Genomic DNA, 21,805 nt, shown 5'->3' with positions numbered 1-21,805 from the left:
ATGATGTGATAATAAACTTCTATGGGAAGCTCATTATGAAGAGAGGAGACAATAGTGGTAGGCAAATATTTGTATTATGATACATTCTTCTTCCCTATACTTCTGAACCATGGAAATAGCCACTTTGAAAGATTGCTGAAGCATGGTAAGGTTTTCGAAATGGAAATGATACTCATGCCAATTTTCCTCAAGAGTCATTGGAGTTTGATTGTTCTGAATAATAAAACAAATGAGCTCAAATATTATGATAGCCTAGGTGGGAGAGATGAGAAATTGGTGATTGAGAGAGTGAGTGGCTTGGGAGGCTGAGAGAGGGGATTGTGGTGGAGGAAGATGGCAGGAGGCAGAGGCGGCTATGGTCCCGCAGCAAAGAAATGGATATGACTGTGGAATCTTCCTCTGCGAATTCATGGAGTACCTGGCCAGACCTGCGGAGTTTGATTTTGAGCAGGGTGATATGAGGCGTTTTTGGAGTGAGATCAGGGAGGAAATAAGTAATGGAAAGTTGAAGGAGGAAGCTGTGGCACGAATTGATCAAGATTCTGAGCATCAAAAACCTAAGGAAACTGAACGAATAACGATAAGAATGCCATTCCAACTGCAAAAGTGTGAAATTTGCAAGTTATTTTATGAAGCTGCTGGTGGAAGAAATGGGCTCGTGAATCACACTTTAAGAGAGCACAGCAGGAATAAAATTAGTTATCTGTGCGAGTGGTGTGGCATTGATAAGTGGGCTACCTATCATGCCGTATCGTGTCATGTACCACTGTGTGGCGGACCAAAAGTCTATACCGGTGACTTTCACTGCGAAGAAAGGAACTGTAAATCCTGCTTTAACACAAATACTGGTTTATCACAGCATATTAGGAACTGTCACCATGCCCGCAGGAATAAGATAATATTAGATGAAGCAGTCAAAAAGAGACCCCGGGGTAAGCCTAATTCATGGACAGACTAGGAGGCACAGTTCTTGAAGGAATAACTCATGGAGAGAGGCAAGCCAAAAGGATACTCCATTGAAATTGCTAATGCTCTAAAGACCAAAACAGCTGAACAGGTAAGACAGAGGGCAAAGAGGTATAGCAATAACCCTCTATACCCGCTTAATAACCTCATTGAATCTTGTGAGAACAATGATGAGAGTAATAAAGTGGACAGTGATGTGAATGAGCCTGATGAGATGGGCTGTGTGGTGGATGATGGGGTGGTGGAGCTTGGCCCTGATGGTGATGTGGGGTGTGATGGTGATGGCTCTGGGGTGGCGCATGGGGTGACGGGGTTGAGGATGATGGTGATGCTTGGATGCAGGAGATGATCCTGGCTGTTAGAGGAAGCAATACGAATGAACTGAGGCCTGAGATGAATGGGTTGCTGGAGAGGGCTGATGGCTTCCTTGACGTGATTGAGACTTCCAATGTGATGGATTCGAAGCACTTGTTAGGGATTTTCATGAACTTGTTATGGGGAAGAGGAAATCAATTAGAAAATCCAAGCAACAATCCCGGAACGGGAGAGTGACTGAAGCAAAGAAATTGCAAAATGTACCGAAGCGTCGACTATATGCGAGGACACAGGACCTGTATAGGAGGAACCCTAGAAAGTTGGCTGATCTAGTCATAGATAATAATATTGCTACACTGAATGACCAGGGTAATCCTGTAATACCACAGCCCATCAGGGAACTGCATGAGGCATATAGCAAGCTTTGGGGTACTGAAACTACATCTGGACGCATGAACATTGAGCAGCTTCCATCAAAGAGCACACAACAAGTATTAACGAGCTTCTCAGAAAAAGAAATACTTGACAGAGTTAGAAGGATGAAGAGAGGCAGAGCACCTGGACCTGATGGAGTGACGGTGGATGCAATTTTGAGATGGTACGGATCATGTTATCTAATGGCGAAAATTTTCACTATTGTGAAAATAAAAGGACATATACCCATGGAATGGAAAGCAAATCGAACCATCTTCATCCCAAAACCTGGAAAGGATGCTAGCGAAGTCGATGCATGGAAACCATTAACTATCGGCTGTCATGTATAGAGTATTTGCTGGATTAATTGAGAAGAGAATACACAGAAATTGCTCTGAATGTACGCCAATGAGAGGTTTCCAACCTGGGCAGGGTTGCCAGATAAATTGCGCCACGCTGGATTGTGCCCTGAGTCGCAAGAGGTGGGAAAGTTTTATATGGTGCGATTCTCGATATGAAAAAGGCATTTGATACTTTGCCGCATTGGGTAATTCTTGAAGCTTTGCAGAAGAAGGGGATGCCAAAAGTGTTGACTAACCTGATCAAGGAAATATATAATGAAGGCTATACAATGAATGCTTTGTCGAGGTGTAAAGCAGGGGGGAGATCCTCTGTCAGCTCTTCTGTTTAATATCACCATTGATCACATGTTCCTGGCTGTTCAAGGTGATAATGAAGGTGAAGGAGCACTCAGCTATGCTGATGATATAATTATATTAAACTCCAGCAAGGAAAACTTCAGAAGCAAATGGACTGTGTGAATGCCTTTTTTGAGCAGATTGGGCTGTCTTTCAATCATAAGAAGTATCGAACATTTGCAATATCAAATCATAAGAGGAAATACTTCATAGATGATCCTAAGATATCAATGGGTGTGAAGCAAATAATGGCCCTGAATGAAGATGAAACATTCACATACTTGGGAGTAAAGTTTAATCTAGCCAGTGGAATGTCAACAAAAGAAAACCTGGCAGCAATGCTCGAGGCATTTGACAGAGTCAAAAATATGTTCTTAACACCGAGGCAGAAAATAGACTTGATATTCACCTTTATAGCTCCAAGGTTCTACCATGCCCTGACCATTGGGGAAGCGAACAAGACCATCCTGGCAAAGGCCGATAGTACTATCAGAAATCTTGTCCAAAGAGTGTTGCACTTGCACAATAGTACACCAGAAGGACTTTTCTATACAAGGAAGCGTGATGGAGGATTTGGATTGCCACGGCTTGAGAGACAGATCCTACTTGGTGAAGTGCGTGCAGGTACACAATTATGTAACATGAAGCATCCGGTGTACGAATACTTTTCAATCTATGATAAAAGGAATGATCAGATGGAGAAGAAAATGTCACAGTTGGGTATGGAGTTTAACCGAGCACCGAAGGAAGGAGATTTCAGAAAAGTGAAAGATAGATATAAGGATGAAGAATTCCAGAGATGGTGTGACCTTGGACCTACAGGGCACGGGATTGGAAGCTTCAAGGATAATAGAGCAGCCAACATTTTGCTATTTAATGATCGTATTCTAAGAGATACCACCTATATTAACACTCTAAAACTTAGAACAGACACCCTAGGCACACGAATGGCACTCAGAAGAGAGAACCCTGACAGACCTTTGAACCCTTTGTCGGAAGTGTGGAAGAGAGCCAGAAACGTTGGGACATATTTCAGGACATTGTCTTGCGAATAAAGCGGCAAGAATAAAACGTCACGACACAATTAAAGAAAAGTTGGTTCGCACAATTAAAAAGTAAACAAGAATGCTATTATTGGTGTGGAACAGACCTACACAAATAATGAAGAAGAAAGACTACACCCGGATATTGTCGCAACCTTTGACAATTAAACCTTTATAATTGATGTGACCGTTAGAGAAGAGAATGGTGCCTCCCTCAAGAATGCTCATGAGGAGAAGTGTCTGAAGTATCGTTGTCTGGTAGTCGTTATCGTTATCTTTGCGCTGTGGCTTTGGATGCCCTAACAAGCACATTGAACATGGTCCTAAGACATATTGATATGTAGCCATGGATAATGGGCGTCCAACTAACCTTATGTTACCTAACCTTACCTGATTGAGACTTAAAATTAAGATTAAAAGTTAGAATCAATAATTTAATAATTTGAAATTTTTTTTGTCTGTGATATAATACCCCCTTTGTAAGAAAGAACGCTTACCTAATATAATATCTTAAAACCAAAGAAGCTATAAATTATAGACTGATGATTTTTATAATGCTGTGATACCTATCTGTTAATATATATGTACTTAAATCTATATTATGCTCATGCAATCAATCAGCATGGAGAGAACCTGTAATAAATCATATAAGAACTGAATTGTAGAACAACAAATGATGAAAATAAGTGAACAGTATAATAAATTTAAAATAATGAGTAGATATATACTAAACCTTAAAGTCTTTAAAACTAATGTTAAGTTAATAGAAATACTGATTTAAATTGTCTTTGAAAATGAAAATGTAAATAGCATAATAATGTAAAATTCATAGCCACACCTCTCTGATTCCTTATAACAACATCCTCGACCTGTATATCCCAGAACACATAACTGAGCTCAAATGAGTGAAGGGTTCTATGGTACAGCCACACCATCTGAAAAAAAGTGGTTACCACGGGTGCTGGGAGCCCCTTGCTTGATTACCCCATCAAGCAAGCCCAGCAAAAAGAGGTAGGAATCGTGGGGGCAGTGGTATAGATAGATAAAGACAATGCAAAAGGAAAGAAATTGCAGAAGATATATAACGATGACCCTAGGGGGAAGAATTAAGAGAACATAAAAGTCTTATTTTAATTTGAATAACTGGAAAGAGACTATTACATGTAGAAACATGAAAGAAACAGCCCACTAAGCTGTCATTTAATACACACCACTCAAGACTGTGAATCTTTGCAGGAGGATGTAGATAGGTTGCATGCATGGTGCACAGAAAATGGCTTACTGCTGAATGTTAATAAGTGTAGTGTTGTCACCTTTACTCGTAGGCGAAATGAGCTGATTAACTTTGCTCACAATGTAGGTAACTGTCAGCTGCCTCGTAACTTGGAAGTTAAGGATCTGGGAGTTTATTTTCATTCTTCCTTGAAATTCAATTTCCATGTCGAAAAAATTGTCAACAAGGCTAGTCAAAGTGTGGGCTTTGTAATAAGAACCTGCAGGGACTTTAGAGGTGAAGAGACTCTTTTGTGCCTGTATAAGTCACTTGTCAGAAGTGTGCTGGAGTATGGAGCTCCTATTTGGAATCCATACTCTGGGGGTCTAATTCAGGACTTGGAGAGGGTACAGAAGAGATATTTGAGACACTTGTTCTATAAGAGATTTAGTGTGACGTTTTCTATCAGTAAAGTGCACTCTATTACTCTATGAGAGATATTTGAGACACTTGTTCTATAAGAGATTTAGTGTGACGTTTTCTATCAGTAAAGTGCACTCTATCGATTCTAGTTTTTTTCCAACTATCACAACATATATTTTAGATTTTTGTGCTTACACTTTGCTTATATACTGATGAGAGATTGTAAACTGTATTTTTTCTACACACTAAATAATACATCTACAACTTTTCATTACATAGGGTAGCAATGTATGATTTGATTTGATTAATTTCTTCCAAATTTATTTTATAAGAATTCTTTTTTTTATGGTAGTGTATATTAATATTTATTTCTATAAAAAATTTCAGAGAGCCACAACACGAGGAGCCCGCCAGACCTCTGTAAGTTCCAAGAATTATTGTACAGCCATTTTTCATATAATGCAATCGCCTCATTGATAACTAAATGAACATCAGTACACCTTTCCAAGCTGATAATTTCATATTGCATTATGATCTCACTGTAAAGCTAAAGGTTTGAAGAATCTCTTTGATTGCAGATACTTTTTATGAATCATAATATTTTGCCAACTAAAAATTTTTTTTGATGAACTCTACCAGAAAATTTAATGATAATACTGGATTTTATACATATATTATATAATATTTTGAGATTCACTTGATACTGTCAGCTGACAGTGTGACGTTTTCTATCAGTAAAGTGCACTCTATCAATTCTTGTATTTTTTTCAACTATCACAACATATATTATTAGATTTTTCTGCTTACACTTTGCTTATATACTGATGAGAAAGTGAAAACTGTATATTTTCTACACACTAAATAATACATGTACAACTGTACATTCATTACATAGGATACCATTGTATGATTTGATTTGATTAGATTAATTTCTCCTAAATCAATTTTATAAGGATTTTATTTTTTATGGTAGTGTATATTAATATTTATTTCTATAAAAAATTTCAGAGAGCCACAACACGACGAGCCCGCCAGACCTCTGTAAGTTCCAAGAATTATTGTACAGCCATTTTTCATATAATGCAATCGCCTCATTGATAACTAAATGAACATCAGTACACCTTTCCAAGCTGAAAATTTCATATTGCATTATGATCTCACTGTAAAGCTAAAGGTTTGAAGAATCTCTTTGATTGCAGATATTGTTTATGAATCATAATATTTTGCCAACTGAAAATTACTTGTGATGTACTCTACCAGAAAATTTAATGCTAAAACTGGATTTTGTACATAACGGTATATTATATAATATCGTGAGATTCACTCGACAGAGTGACGTTTTCTATCAGTGAAGTGCACTCTATCGATTCTTGTATTTTCTTCAACTATCACAACATAATTTTATTAGACTTTTCTGCTTACACTTTGCTTATAAATTGTAAACTGTATCTTCTACACACTAAATAATACATGTACAACTGTACATTCATTACATAGGGTAGCAATGTATGATTTGATTTGATTACATTCTTCTAAATCTATTTCATAAGGATTCTTTTTTATGGTAGTGTATATTAATATTTGTTTCTATAAAAAATTTCAGAGAGCCACAACACGAGGATCCCGCCAGACCTCTGTAAGTTCCAAGAATTATTGTACAGCCATTTTTCATATAATGCAATCGCCTCATTGATAACTAAATGAACATTAGTACACCTTTCCAAGCTGAAAATTTCATATTGCATTATGATCTCACTGTAAAGCTAAAGGTTTGAAGAATCTCTTTGATTGCAGATATTGTTTATGAATCATAATATTTTGCCAACTGAAAATTACTTGTGATAAACTCTACCAGAAAATTTAATGCTAAAACTGGATTTTGTACATAACGGTATATTATATAATATCGTGAGATTCACTTGATACTGTCAGCTGACAGTGTGACGTTTTCTATCAGTAAAGTGCACTCTATCGATTCTTGTATTTTTTTCAACTATCACAACATAATTTTATTAGACTTTTCTGCTTACACTTTGCTTATATACTGATGAGAAAGTGTAAATGTATATTTTCTACTCACTAAATAATACATGTACAACTACTGTACATTCATTACATAGGATACCATTGTATGATTTGATTTGATTAATTTCTTCTAAATCTATTTCATAAGGATTCTTTTTTATGGTAGTGTATATTAATATTTATTTCTATAAAAAATTTCAGAGAGCCACAACACGACGAGCCCGCCAGACCTCTGTAAGTTCCAAGAATTATTGTACAGCCATTTTTCATATAATGCAATCGCCTCATTGATAACTAAATGAACATCAGTACACCTTTCCAAGCTGAAAATTTCATATTGCATTATGATCTCACTGTAAAGCTAAAGGTTTGAAGAATCTCTTTGATTGCAGATATTGTTTATGAATCATAATATTTTGCCAACTGAAAATTACTTGTGATAAACTCTATCAGAAAATTTAATGCTAAAACTGGATTTTGTACATAACGGTATATTATATAATATCGTGAGATTCACTCGACAGAGTGACGTTTTCTATCAGTGAAGTGCACTCTATCAATTCTTGTATTTTCTTCAACTATCACAACATAATTTTATTAGACTTTTCTGCTTACACTTTGCTTATAAATTGTAAACTGTATCTTCTACACACTAAATAATACATGTACAACTGTACATTCATTACATAGGGTAGCAATGTATGATTTGATTTGATTACATTCTTCTAAATCTATTTCTTTGTTGACAATTTCAGACGTTCGAGGAAAAGGCGAAACAGCGAAGGTAACTATAATCTTCTGTCACTACAAATTTTCAAGAAAATCTACATTCTGGATTTGATATTGCATCATGATACAAAATATCTTTCGATTGACAGTATTTAATTGAGTTATTCATTTTTTTATTAACTGAATTGAGTATTCTGCAATGCAACACCAACCATATATAATACTAGAATCATTCCGATTAAATATTCTTGTCTAGTGCATTGATGCTTAGAGTAGTAAATGAAATATCTGGGCCCAAGCTTTGCTCTGGAGTACAAAAACATAGAAAATTTGTAAAGAAAGAGGAAAATATAATATATTTTTATTTTATCAGAATGAAATGCTGTTTTTGCTACAATATTAGTTAATATAACTATGTTATAGTCTACACTTATAGCATCATATTGATATTAAATTCTGTTTAAATGCATCCAACTCATATTCAATCTTATTTTAATTTGCTCATGTCGATGAATTTCTTGCTGGATAATATTCCTCGTGAAATCAGCTACTTGAATGCGATTGTTCACCAGCTGAGGCATAAATTTGTCTCACTCCCACACACTCACTTCCAGACAACGAAATTCTCAATTCTCAGCTGTTCTTCCAACGATGAATTATCCTTTTAATGTCGTTAAGCGATTCTTCCCAGGGATGAGACCTAGTGCAATCAAATTTTTGTATCATACATCTACTATGTTCCAAATTTCGTGAGAATTGTTGAAGCCGTTTTCGAGATCTGGTGACATACAGACATAGATATGAACAGAAATTGCTCATTCAATAGTATAGGATAGGATACAACATTCATCATGAAATGGAAAATTCGCAAGTACCCTTTCTAAAATCTTTCAATTCAAATGTTTCAACTTTCAACGTTAATGCAATTTTATTGATAAATGAATGTGTGACTGTTACAATAATTTCAGGTTTGTAATATGAGAATAATAGTGTGATGTATAACTGTTTATATGTCTATTTGTGTTATATCAGAGAGAAAAAACAGCATAAGAAGATATCCCATGATATAGGTAGTTTATGCTCCAAATTTCAAGCCGATTTTTTGTGTACTCAACACGACTACTGTCAATAATTACTGTTTTGTTGGGAGTGCAAGAGTGTAAGAAGGGCACAGTATGAGAGACTAGTAGTGGCACATAGCTTCACCAAAAACAACTACTAGGACTATCGGCTTGATTCAACAGTGACATTTGCAACATAAACGCCCTATGGTATATTATGGCATATTTCCTTATGCTATCTTCTCTCTATGGTTATATTCATGCTGTTTGCACATTTTTATTTTTGCAAATAAATTTCTTGCAATGCGCACTGGACTACAAGCAAACGTTTCTAGTCTCTGTCATTGTGAAAATGAATTGGTGCAAATAAGTGATTGCATTATAATTATCATTAATGAATATTATATTGTTATTGTAAAACTAGCGATATCTTTGAATAGTTATGTGGGAATAGATTGGTGCAAAGTGACTGAATATCATTGTCAAATAGACTAATATGGAATCTTTTCATATTGCAGAAAACAACCCAGCCAAAAAAAGCAGAATTTCCATCCACGAGTGTAAGTTTCTTAGACATTTTCTATTTATTTATAGGATAAAATATTATAATATTAAAATGAAAAAACAGGCTCTATATAGCCCAGAGCTTCTTTTGTTCCTAAATTTTGTCCAAGGAAATAATGCAAATTTTGTTAAGTCGTTTAGTTTATGTAACCTACAGACTGTAAAATGTTATCTTGTCTGTATTCATACACTTATGGTGATACTGTTTCATATGATATATGATTGTCTGATTAATTATTTTACTTTACATGTTATTGTCATGACTATTTTAATGTTAATTAACATGGAATGTCACTTTCGACTCTCTTTCTATATTGTTATATTATACATTTATATTTATTCGAACATTGATAGATACCATATCATTGTGAACTATGAATGATTGGGGAAGGAACAACAGGCTTGAAGCCCAAAACTGTTGCTCTCCCAAATTTGCAAACTTATTGTTTAATGTTATACATTTTTGGTTGTATACTTGACGTTCTCTGTTCAATAAATTTGATGGCAATAGAATCCTATCCATTTATTTATGATTGACTTGAATTTATTGTATTGTTTGTTGCAGACAAAGAAGGAGAGGGTCGTGTGGGGTCGGCTGGGCGGTTACCCCTTTTGGTGCGCCAGAGTAGCCGCCGACGAGTCAGGCAACTACAAGCGCCAACGTAAGTATTTCTTCTTCTTCTTCTTCTTCTTCTTCTTCTTTTTCTTCTTCTTCTTCTTTTTCTTCTCCTTCTCCTTTTCCTCCTCCTCCTCCTCCAAAATGCAATCTGGTATTTTATGCAAGCAAAGCGATCTGCTTTTCGCGGCGGTAATATAGCTCCGTTCGCGTTTCCGTGTGCGTGAGTGTTGATTACGAGTGCTGTTTGAAATGTATGGTAGCGAAATCGCACTATGTCCGACCTAAGTGAAGCCACCAAGTTTTCCTGCATCAGAGCAAGAAAAAAAGGAAGCCACTAACGAGAGCATGGACACCAACAACTTGGCAAATACACCAGAAATCCAGTGTTCACCGGATCAATACATAAAAGCAAATAAACTCAAATCTTCAGCCGAGCAGGTACTTTTCATCGCCTGGAAGGAATCTGATGAGAAGAGGAAGGAGCTAGAGAGAAGCAACGCCGAACTCTTGCAAAAAATGCAGGATTTGGAAAAAAAGATTCCTCAATATTGAGAAAAATATCCATAGCCCACAGCCTACCAGCTCAGCAGCCGAGAACTACTCGACAAATGAAGAAGAATTGGCTAAAGAAACTGAATGGATCAGAACTCGTACTAAGCGGGCTACCAAGAAGAGGAAGCTTAGCACCCCATCGCCAGAAATCAAAAATGAGTCTGCAAATAAGAAGCAACAAATTTGAATAATAAAATCACTCCTGTGGAAAAACCAATCAGTGAGGAGGAGAAGAGGAAGAAGAAAGAAATGCCACCACCACCAATCATTGTGGATGGTATATAGAATCTGAATGTACTTCTTACGAGTTTGAAAAAAGTGTCACCAGCTGACAAATTTAGGATAAAACTGTTGAGTAAAGAAACATTTAAAGTAAAAAATGCAGTTGATTCAGAAACTTATCGGAATATCACCAGAGAATTGATTAAAGATGGGCTCAACTGGCACTCCTATGAAGATAAACAGTCGAGACCAATAAGAGTGATGATTAGAAAGCTTCATCACTCTTGTAGTACAGAAATGATTCTGGAAGATTTGAAAGTAAGAGGATTGAAAGTTCTAGAAGTTGTGAACAAGCTGAGGTGGAAGACAAGAGAACCATTAGATATGTTCATGGTATCATTCAGCGCGGAAGAAGATATAAAAACAGTATTTGAATTGAAAAATATACTTGGCTGTAGAGTGGAAGTTGAAGCATTGAAGAAGGCCAATCTGATACCGCAATGCAAACGTTGCCAAGCATACGGCCACACTCAAAAATATTGTAACAAGGAGCCTAGGTGTGTTGAGTGTGCAGGTAAACACCAAACAAAGGAATGTTTGAAACCCAACGATGCTCTACCAAAATGTATTCATTGCGGTGAAGCACATCCAGCCAGCTATCGAGGTTACACTGTTGCAATCGAATTGCAAAAAATCAGGAATTCTATTAAAACAAAAACTATTGCAGATTCACGAAAGAAAATCATTCAAAATATCCCACGGAAAATACAGAAGCTCACAATCTAAACAATGGTAGTGCAGTTAAGAAATTGACTTTCGCCCAGATTGTCTCAAAAGAAAATAGATCGAAATTGGAAGAGCCAAAAAATGAAGTAGAAGAAGGCACCAATAATATTTTGCAGCTAATCTTGGCAAAACTGGATAGACAAGAGCAAATAATCACCTCACTACAATCTAAATTTCAGAAATTAGAACAGAGTAGACTACTGAAATTCAAATGATTCATTCACTAAAAATAATGGAATGGTATTGGTAAAAATGGAATGGAATGCCAACAAAGCAGATAGCATGCTATCTCTATTTTGCTTTGCTCTGTTGCCAGATTTTCTCTTAACAATGTAGAATTCATAATTAATTAACAAAATATTTCATCTTAATTTATTATGAAAAATCATTATGGAATTATAGAAACATAATTTCTTGCCTGATAAAATATAATTGATTATACTTTAGACTAGAATGAACAGTTAATACTACACCAATAAACCTGTATCAGCTACCGTCTATAGATTAAGGCATTGACAAGACAGAGGATCAGCAACGTTCTTCTCCTATCTTTCTCCACTGCCATTATAACGTGGACCTCACTATAGAACCATCTTTGGTTGATTATGAATTGATATGCAAAATGTCGAGTTAATCAGTGGAGTAGTTGAGACGTGATGATGTGTCAAACATAATTCTCCTATCCTGTATGAGTAAAAGCCAGTTGTTTTCTTCATTGAATAATTATGTTTGTGTTGGCAGGAGGCCGAGTGGAGGAAGTGAGTGTCGAGTGGCGACCAATACATGTATTATCCAGTATTTCCTTTATTATAGTAGGGCTATAGATTCAAGTTTTTTGAATAATTGTTTTCAACAATGTGGAATTTTTTATGGTATAATTATATTTTTTTATTGAAGAGTTGTTTGCTTTTTGAAGTGTAAATTGTTATTTTAATGAGTAATTAGTAAGCCACTTCGGCCCTCAGGGCTTTCAACCCCCACGGCAACCCCCACCCACAACTGATCAGTGACATTGAGAACGTGAGTGGAACCTCTTATTCATCACTACCTAACTCCAGTTATTTCCAGTCTTTTTTTGAAAATTGAAAACCCTTATTATTAAACAAAAATCCAAACTGAATGTTGTCAATGTGCATGAGGTTTTCGGTTCAAAATTCTTCTTCATTTTCATTCTTAACTAGCAATAGGTAACCTGTGCTCCGCATGGGTGCACCTTGAACAACTCAAAGCTTGACATGATGAAATCTCGGAGATTTGTCAATAGACCTATAATCTATAAGCATCCTTGATTAATTAAGAATCTATATTATGCAAAATTCCAAGTTAATCGGTCCAGTAGTTCAGACGTGGTGATGCGTCAAACATAATATTACTCTATCCCATACATGTATAAACCAGTATTTCCTTTATTATAGTAGGGCTATAGATTAAAGTTTTTTGAATAATTGTTTTTAACTATGTGGAATTTTTTTAATGGTATAATTATATTTTTTATTGAAGAGTTGTTTGCTTTTTGAAGTGTAATTTGTTATTTTAATGGGTGATAGTGGCTCAACTTTGATTTGGACTGTAGTATAAATTTAATTTGAAAAGGGACAATTTTGAGCATAAGGCTGTTGTGCCTTTTCATAAAAGTGTAATAATTGTGCATGACTATAAATAAATAAATATTTATTTGCAATAGGAGAAGTATTCGGGGTCATTTACAGCTTTTAATTTTTGATTTTCGTTTAATAATAATTAGCATGTGAATAAATGCAATCTCATTACTTTTCACCTGTAGACCTTCCCAAAATTGATGATTTGAAGAATTTCATTTTTTATTCAATCAAGAGTATCATGAAGAATTTATTCTCAAAATTTCATTATTTTATCTCTCACCGAATTTCAAAAGATCTGTCCCAAATATTTCAAGTTTAGGCGCTCCTATCTAAAAAGTAATGATCAGAAAAAATTTGTTTCCTGAGAAAATGGTTTTATTTTGATAACTTGATAGTACCGTACCTGTACAAATCGAAAATCTGTGAAAAATATCAACAGATGCTGGCACAGCCTTGACCATAGAATAATAGCTCAAGTTTCCTCTGTGTTAGGAAGGCCACTCACGGTATATGTAGGCCTACGCATGCGCATGTGTTTTATCATCGGCGAGAATCTTATCACATAAATAAACAACCAATAACAATAAAGAGTCACTGGAAAATCACAAATTGTAATGGTAGAAAAATAATCTAACCTGAAATTAGAGCAGGGAAGGAAAAATGAACAACAAATATTATAGATACAAAAGCCCAACCTCATAAAGTTTTGCTGGAAGCATTTTACTGTGATGACGACTGTGTAGCATAGGCCCACATATCTATAATGCATATTCAACCAGTCTTAACATAGATGAGTGAGGAATGACATTTGGCCTCAGTGCAAACAACACATAAAATGTACGGTACCGTCTTGTGATAGAGAGAAAGACAGGATAAGATAGGTAATGAGTTCCAAATTTCGAGCTGATCTCGTTAACTCAGCTAACCGTCGACTACTGTGTAGAATTACTATTTGTAGGGGAGAACGTCTAAGAACGGCACATTATAAGACACTACCAGCATCATAGCTGTATTATAGCTACACCAAAAACAACTACTAGGACTAGTTAACAGTGAAATTTAGTACCGTTCATAAACGGCTTATGCGATGGGATAATATATTTCCTCTATGATTGTAATGTGTTGTCGTGCTATATCTTTTCTCTATGATTTGTATTGTATATGTGTTGTATTATATGAATGGTTTGTATTGTATATGTGTTGTATTGTTCAATTTACAGAACCCAGGCCACAATAAAAAAAAACAATGAAGCCACAAAGGTGCCTAAAAGACTACTGGCGAAATGGCAGGCATCCATGGATGCTGCCATGAGACTTATGTAAGTACTCTCTAATTTTTTAAATGTAATTTTTAAATGTTTATCAGCTTGAGTAGAAAAAATTATTTGAAATAATTTGGATCATAAATGGCGGCCTATACCATATGGGATTTGTCCACGTATGCTATCTTTTCTCTTTGTATTCACTTACCCATATGATGTGAACTATAAAGTTCTATTCAAATAAAATCAAATTGATTTTCATTTTCACACAATAGACATCATATAGTACCATAATAACTAATATGAATTATTTAATGACAATGAAAACTACATGCAAAATCACATTATTGACTCTTATGTAATATATCACAAGCTGCTAATACCAAAATCAGTACAATAGTTGATAGCGAGTTCTCCTGCCCGATGGGCTCACTATAGTGCGGTCCACGTAATAATGGCAGAGAAGAAAGATATAACAGCGTTGCTGATTCTCTGCCTTGCCACTGCCTTCTATAGCAGACAGCTGATACCGGTATAACTGATGTAATGTAACTGTTAATTCTTGTTTAAAACAATCAATATTATATTTCATTCATCTAGAATAAATATTTTCCAAAGAATTTTAATTAATGAGATTAAATATTTTGCTGATTAATCGTTGTTAAAAAACGATCTGGTAACGTAGTGAGCTGGAAAAGGATATCATCAGTATCTGCTTTGGCAGATAGACAAGGATAGCATTACCAATGTTGCCATTATAACTTGGACCTTAGAGATATGTATTATTCAATAAACTTCCTCTTAAATGAGAAATTTGCATGTAAAACGCTTCAAGTCAGTAATGAACTGGCTTTGAAAACCCCCATTCTATAATATTGAAGAGTGTAGAGTGATACTAGTCCCCTACAATTTCAACTTGAAATTATTATCGTTTTTCATGTTTTGTATATTATGTTTGACTATGTGTTACATTGATATTGAAGAAGCCTATTGCTTCTCTGTTTGTTCAATGGCGAATAAAGATTCTTATTCTTATTCTTGACACTGTAATAATATATTTGACCAACTCTTTTGCCACTGCATTAACACCTCTATATCATTATTCTTCATCAATTCATTAAATTATTTATCTATTCATTTATTCGCAGGATGCATCAATAGGCAGAAGATCTTCCCGACGATGGCAACTGGTAAATAATGTCTTGATTTTTCAATTTTTCTATTTTTAAATGTGTTAGGCTATATTCATTTAGTTAATTTGAATGTTTTTCTAAAAAACCAGCCCATCCATCAACTAACAACTATTTATAATTTTTTTATCATATCTTTCTATTTTCCTTCATTTATTTTATTCATACAGACAAATTATTATTGCAATATAATTAATTTATCCATTCTCATCGAAAATGAAAAAAACAAAATGATTTATGTTCAGTTTATCCTTTTGTATTGAAACTTCTTTAAATTTGCCCTACTTTGATTTTTTTATTGACTTAAATAAACGCTGGACATGGAGAGAAAAATAAAAATGTGAAATACTAAATGAATATAGTTATTCGCAGGCTGCAACAAGAGGCAGAAGATTCTGAACTCCCTGAAGATGGCGAATGGTGAATGGCTTGATTTTTTAATTTTTCTATTTTTAAATGTGTTATATTCATTTAGTTAATTTGAATGTTTTTCTGAAAAACCAGCCCATCCATCAACTAACAACTATTTCTAATTTTTTTTAATCATATCTTTCTATTTTCGTTACATTTTCCTTCATTTTATTCAGACTCTATCTATTTATTCCATTGACAATCACAACTTATTATTGCAATATAATTTATCCATTCTCATCAAAAATCAAAAATGAAAAAACAAAATGATTTTTGTTCAGTTTATCCTTTTGTATTGAAATTTCTTCAAATTTGTCCTTCTTTGATTTTTTATTGACTACAATAAACGCTGGACATGGAGAGAAAAATAAAAATGTGTAATACTACAATTTTTTTTCAAATTCTGTTTATACAGATATGGCTTCCAATATTAAGAGCTTGCTGGAAAAAAGGCATTTTGCAATTAAATCACCATTATCTATTGGGTACCACCTGATTGAATTGATGACCGACCATTTGAGCTTGAAACAACAGTTGAGTTACTCTGACCCATTTTTAGTTATTCATTAAATTTTTATTCTGTTTTATTAATTTGTTTACATACAGAATTATGTGGAGGAAATCAGGTAGAAACCAGGAACTTGCCTCATTAACACAAGTTATACACTACAAATTTTATAAAGATATAGCAATGTAATATGAAAAACTTACCTAAAAAAAATCAATATAAACAAAATTTGCATGATAAGGGACAAGTTTTATTTCTTTTACAACTCCTTCTCCTCCTCCTCCTCCTCCTCCTCCTCCTTCTCCTACTCCTCCTCCTCCTGGAGGCATGGAGAGTAGAGTAAAAATTTGTAATATTACAATTCATTTTTAAATTCTGTTTATATGGATATGGCTTCCAATATTGAGAGCTTGCTAGAAAAAAGGCATCTTGCAATTAAATCCTATTGGCTATTAATTCAACCTGATTGAATACAGTATTGATGACCGACCATTTGAGCTTGTAACAAATCTGACCCATTTTATTTATTAACTTTTTTATTCTGTTTTTTTTTATGTAAATAAAGCGAAACTATAGCGAAGTGTTCATCCACAATCTGTCAGCATCGTATATATTTGCAGTGTTAGGTACCCATTTAAACAATGATGATCGGTTCAGGTAAATCTTACTTAAAATGTTCTACGAATATTATAGAAAGGTGCCAAAAACGACAAAAAAAAACTCAAAAACCAAGTGGGACGTGGATGATTAATGTCTGCGACCGCGAGTTATTGTTCTTGGGGGAAAATGTGCTCGATTGATGATTAGAATCATATAATAATTATTTCCTGCCCTTAATAATTCCACATTCCTACCCTTAATAATACCACACAAAGAGTTATTGGAATATTTGAAACATCTAAATTTGAAAATCTACTTTGTGAGAATATTTGAATACTGAAAATTTTGTGAATTGAAAAACTAAATTTGGGAGAGGAATGTGCTATTATTTTTATGATGTACTTATGTACAAATACATAAAAGTGTTTTCATAACCTCATTTGGTCTATTTTTATCAAAATTAGGGAGAAGAATAGTTTTGGGTTTATCCTGTTGATTCTCTCCCAATCTTTAATTTGATGTTGTGATTAAGGAATGTAATAAATGTAATGTAAATGTATAATATGGGTATTTCAGGCTAGTCAGAGAATTGTTTTCATAAGTCATCTAAAAATCAAAGAGTTGAAGAAATATGGATATTTCCAATAGTGATTCAAAAGGTTAGGCACAAGCCTAGAGCTCATGTAGGCATCACCCTCGGCAAAAAGTTATCATTTTCTTCAACAAGTGAACTTAAAGTTTGATCTCGTTCCTTCACGTTGAGGAGGTACCGACGATAGTCAAAATTCAAGATTTTAGTTGATGAACCCACCCATAGATCGATTTTATTTTTGGTAATCACCCAAATCTTTTTCTAGAAAATGTTTTTTCAATAAATGGAGAGATCTGTAATGCTTCAATTTTAATAGTATCGACCTGAGGGTCCAGAAAATACCATTTCTAATACTTAAATCTTTTCTTCAAGACCCTATAATATAGATGGTTTGAGTTCCTATTTAGATGGTTTAAGTTCGTTTCACAAAAAAATTATGAAATTTGTTTAGATGGTTCAAGTTTATGATGGTTCAAGTTTAGATGATTTAAATTTATTTAGATGTAAGTTCGTTTCACAAAAAAAATATTAAATTTGTTCTATTAAATTTTTGCAATTAGAAATACATGGGGAAAGTCCATACTGCCATTACTCCAAGGGTCGGGGTAATACCGGTATGTGTAAGGGTTAAGATAAAAAAATTCAAGCTACTCATTTTGTCACAAAGTATCTACAAAAAAATTATATTGTAGCCTGTGATTAAGTGGAAGTCAAAAAAAATGTTACCAGACAAAATTGAAAGTTTTACTAAAAACTAAAAATGATGCTGCTTAACATACCGGCATTCCCCCATTCACCCCTACCCCAATCAATCTCAATCTGAAATGAGTGAATGATCTTAATCTTGAATCAAATGAGTGAATGATCTTAAATGATCTCAATCTTGAATGAAATGAGTGAATGATCTTAAATGATCTCAATCTTGAATCAAATGAGTGAATGATCTCAATCTTGAATCAAATGAGTGAATGATCTTTAATGATCTCAATCTTGAATCAAATGAGTGAATGATCTCAATCTTGAATCAAATGAGTAAATGATCTCAATCTTGAATCAAATGAGTGAATGATCTCAATCTTGAATCAAATGAGTGAATGATCTCGATCTTGAATCAAATGAGTGAATGATCTCAATCTTGAATCAAATGAGTGAATGATCTTAAATGATCTCAATCTTGAATCAAATGAGTGAATGATCTCAATCTTGAATCAAATGAGTGAATGATCTCAATCTTGAATCAAATGAGTGAATGATCTCAATCTTGAATCAAATGAGTGAATGATCTTAAATGATCTCAATCTTGAATCAAATGAGTGAATGATCTCAATCTTGAATCAAATGAGTGAATGATCTCAATCTTGAATCAAATGAGTGAATGATCTCAATCTTGAATCAAATGAGTGAATGATCTTAAATGATCTCAATCTTGAATCAAATGAGTAAATGATCTCGATCTTGAATCAAATGAGTGAATGATCTCAATCTTGAATCAAATGAGTGAATGATCTCAATCTTGAATCAAATGAGTAAATGATCTCAATCTTGAATCAAATGAGTGAATGATCTCAATCTTGAATCAAATGAGTGAATGATCTCAATCTTGAATCAAATGAGTAAATGATCTCAATCTTGAATCAAATGAGTGAATGATCTCAATCTTGAATCAAATGAGTAAATGATCTCAATCTTGAATAAAATGAGTGAATGATCTCAATCTTGAATAAAATGAGTGAATGATCTCAATCTTGAATCAAATGAGTGAATGATCTCAATCTTGAATCAATCTCAAGTGAAGAAAAATGAATGCAAAGACAAGGTGGGACCATCCAAAAAAGGTCGGCATTCAAACATTCAGACTATTCACAGTTATTTCTACTGAACTTTGTAACGGTGGGAAAAAGAAAAGAAATGGTCGTTCAGGTTTTTGAAAATAACGAAACAATAAATTATTTATTAGGAATTATAGGTCTGAAAAATAAAATAAAAGAAGTACAATATTATCTTACTTTACCTTAAAAAGAGTCCCTTGGCCTGCTCCTCAGGGCCAGTTAAAGCACCCCCGATTTTAAATGAAAAAATATATAAAAAAAACTCTGCCAGTTGTTTGAAGATTCAATCCCTACAAGATTCAAATCCTGAAAACACAATTATGTAGGTTTAAACTGCCCGGACTGCGACAGCCTATAATTGAATTCTCAAGACAGAATTCTCCAGGTAACCAATGCCTTAACTCAACAACTAACTTCACAAACGGTTCAAGGAATACGGGCCTCAAAAGAAAATTCAAAATCTATTCATGTGAAAAACACATGCAGCCTTGATTCACAGACCAAAAGTCAACTCACTCTTGTTTGTATAGCATGGAGCTAAAACCTATAATATTACCTTCACGAAACGTGATAAAACACACGTTCCATCTTTATACATTGGAAATCTTCTCGCTTTATCGAATACATTCAATAATTAAATCCGCGACCAGATTCCCAATTCACAAAATTATATTTCAAAAATTGAATATGCTTTGATGTCATGTATGACAAATTCTATCCTATTCTATGCTAGGGTTACGCCGCCTAGGGTTACGCCGCCTACACTCCACCGGACCAGCAAACTTAACAAATTTATTCGATAACAGTTCTCTTCACTAATCAATTTGTAATGAGTTTGAATCGACTAATTACTGAATCGACTAATTACTAATCGACAAATTACTAATCGACTTATTACGCGAAAAGCGTCCAGCGGCGCCATAACGTGGTGTGGCTCGACGGAACGGGCCGTCAATGTTGGGTGTGGGTATCCGCCCTTACCCCTTTCAACCCCCTAAGGGCCGCTGGCGAGGTTGAGCCACACGAGGCGCTGAGGGAGTCCATCCTGGCCGGGAGTAATCATTCCTTTCCACCCCCTATCCTACGGTTCCAAGCTCATTTTATCCCCTCTTCGGTAATAAATCTATTTCCAGTCACCCCCTCTTCAGTAATAGGTCTATTTTCAGTCACCAATCGCCCCTGGCGAGCTGAACCCATACCAGGCAGGACCGGCTGAGAGAGCAGAGATAAGATTTAGAAAAGATAACAAAATTTCAAATAGTTATTCCAGGGATTCAAACAGATATCAAGATTTCAAATATTTATAAAGATTTTAGATTCAAATTACAAACTCAGTTTGTAGAAGGTACCTCACATGGGTTCCCTTACCTCAAATTAATTCAAAAATAATTTTCAAAATATTCAAATTACAAACTCAAATTGTAGAATGTGCAATCTCTATACCTTTCCAAGCATTATTAAATCAAGCATCACACTCCTACTGATAAACATTGAATTAGTCAATATGGAATAGAATTATGGGGTGGTCTTACTTTGACACGACCTTATATAGTCAACCTCTGACACGTCATTAGAATATTTACCCTGCATTTAGAGCCGCTCTAAGACGGCCCAGACTTAATTCTAGTAGGAATTTGCTTCATGAGTTTGGGGTTCCAACGCTAAGACATGTCTTAGTAGGGAAAATCATTGAAAAATATTTATTTTTAGTCACAAATCGAATTTGAATTAAGAATAGCTAAGTCTAAATTTGTTGAGTTATTCTATCTTCATTTCATAAACCCGGAAGTCTATATATTTTAAATACTGTCTATTCAACAAAGAATTGAAAAAGTCCGTACTCATTTGAGGCTGTGCAAAGGCTAAAAATAAAATTTCTACTCGTGATATTTTTTCAAGTATTTCGATTTGTATATCATCAAGCTATCAAAAATGAAAAAGTTTTCTCAGGAAAACATTACTTTTTGAGATATGAGCGACTTAAGCTTGAATTTTTGGGACAGAACATTTCAAATTCGGTACGATATAAATCTATGATATTTAGAGGATGGATTCTTCATGATATCGTTGATCTAGTAAAACAAAAATTTTCTGAAATTATCAATTTTCAAGATAGTTATTCAATTTACTGAAAAAAGCAGAAAATAACTTTTAGTTGAGTTATTTTTGGTAAATTGAATAA

At 34.4% G+C, this 21,805-nt stretch overlaps 1 protein-coding gene across 6 annotated transcripts in view; it reads left to right on the top strand.

Moving 5' to 3' along the window:
- Positions 1-21,805, top strand: part of LOC120354018 — a 32,958-nt gene that overhangs the window by 6,055 nt on the left and 5,098 nt on the right. Inside the window, exons 2-9 of one of the 6 annotated variants that reach the window (XR_005572774.1) lie at positions 5,460-5,492; positions 7,853-7,881; positions 9,406-9,447; positions 10,017-10,113; positions 12,372-12,650; positions 14,452-14,550; positions 16,056-16,103; positions 16,510-16,640. Coding sequence is in view for 1 of the 6 variants with exons in the window: in XM_039439828.1 (XP_039295762.1) it covers positions 5,460-5,492; positions 7,853-7,881; positions 9,406-9,447; positions 10,017-10,113; positions 14,452-14,468 (218 nt within the window). In the remaining 5 variants the exon portion in view is untranslated. Of the gene's footprint in view, positions 1-5,459; positions 5,493-6,082; positions 6,114-7,852; positions 7,882-9,405; positions 9,448-10,016; positions 10,114-12,371; positions 12,651-14,451; positions 14,551-16,055; positions 16,104-16,509; positions 16,641-21,805 lie in introns of those variants that run through there. The other 5 variants (XR_005572773.1, XR_005572775.1, XR_005572776.1 and 2 more) reach the window with 5 other exon arrangements.

The sequence above is a fragment of the Nilaparvata lugens genome, chromosome 13 (genome assembly GCF_014356525.2).
Source record: "Nilaparvata lugens isolate BPH chromosome 13, ASM1435652v1, whole genome shotgun sequence".
Lineage (NCBI taxonomy): Eukaryota > Metazoa > Arthropoda > Insecta > Hemiptera > Delphacidae > Nilaparvata > Nilaparvata lugens.
Note: the sequence above shows the minus strand (reverse complement) of the source record. Positions and strands in the feature narration are given on the sequence as shown.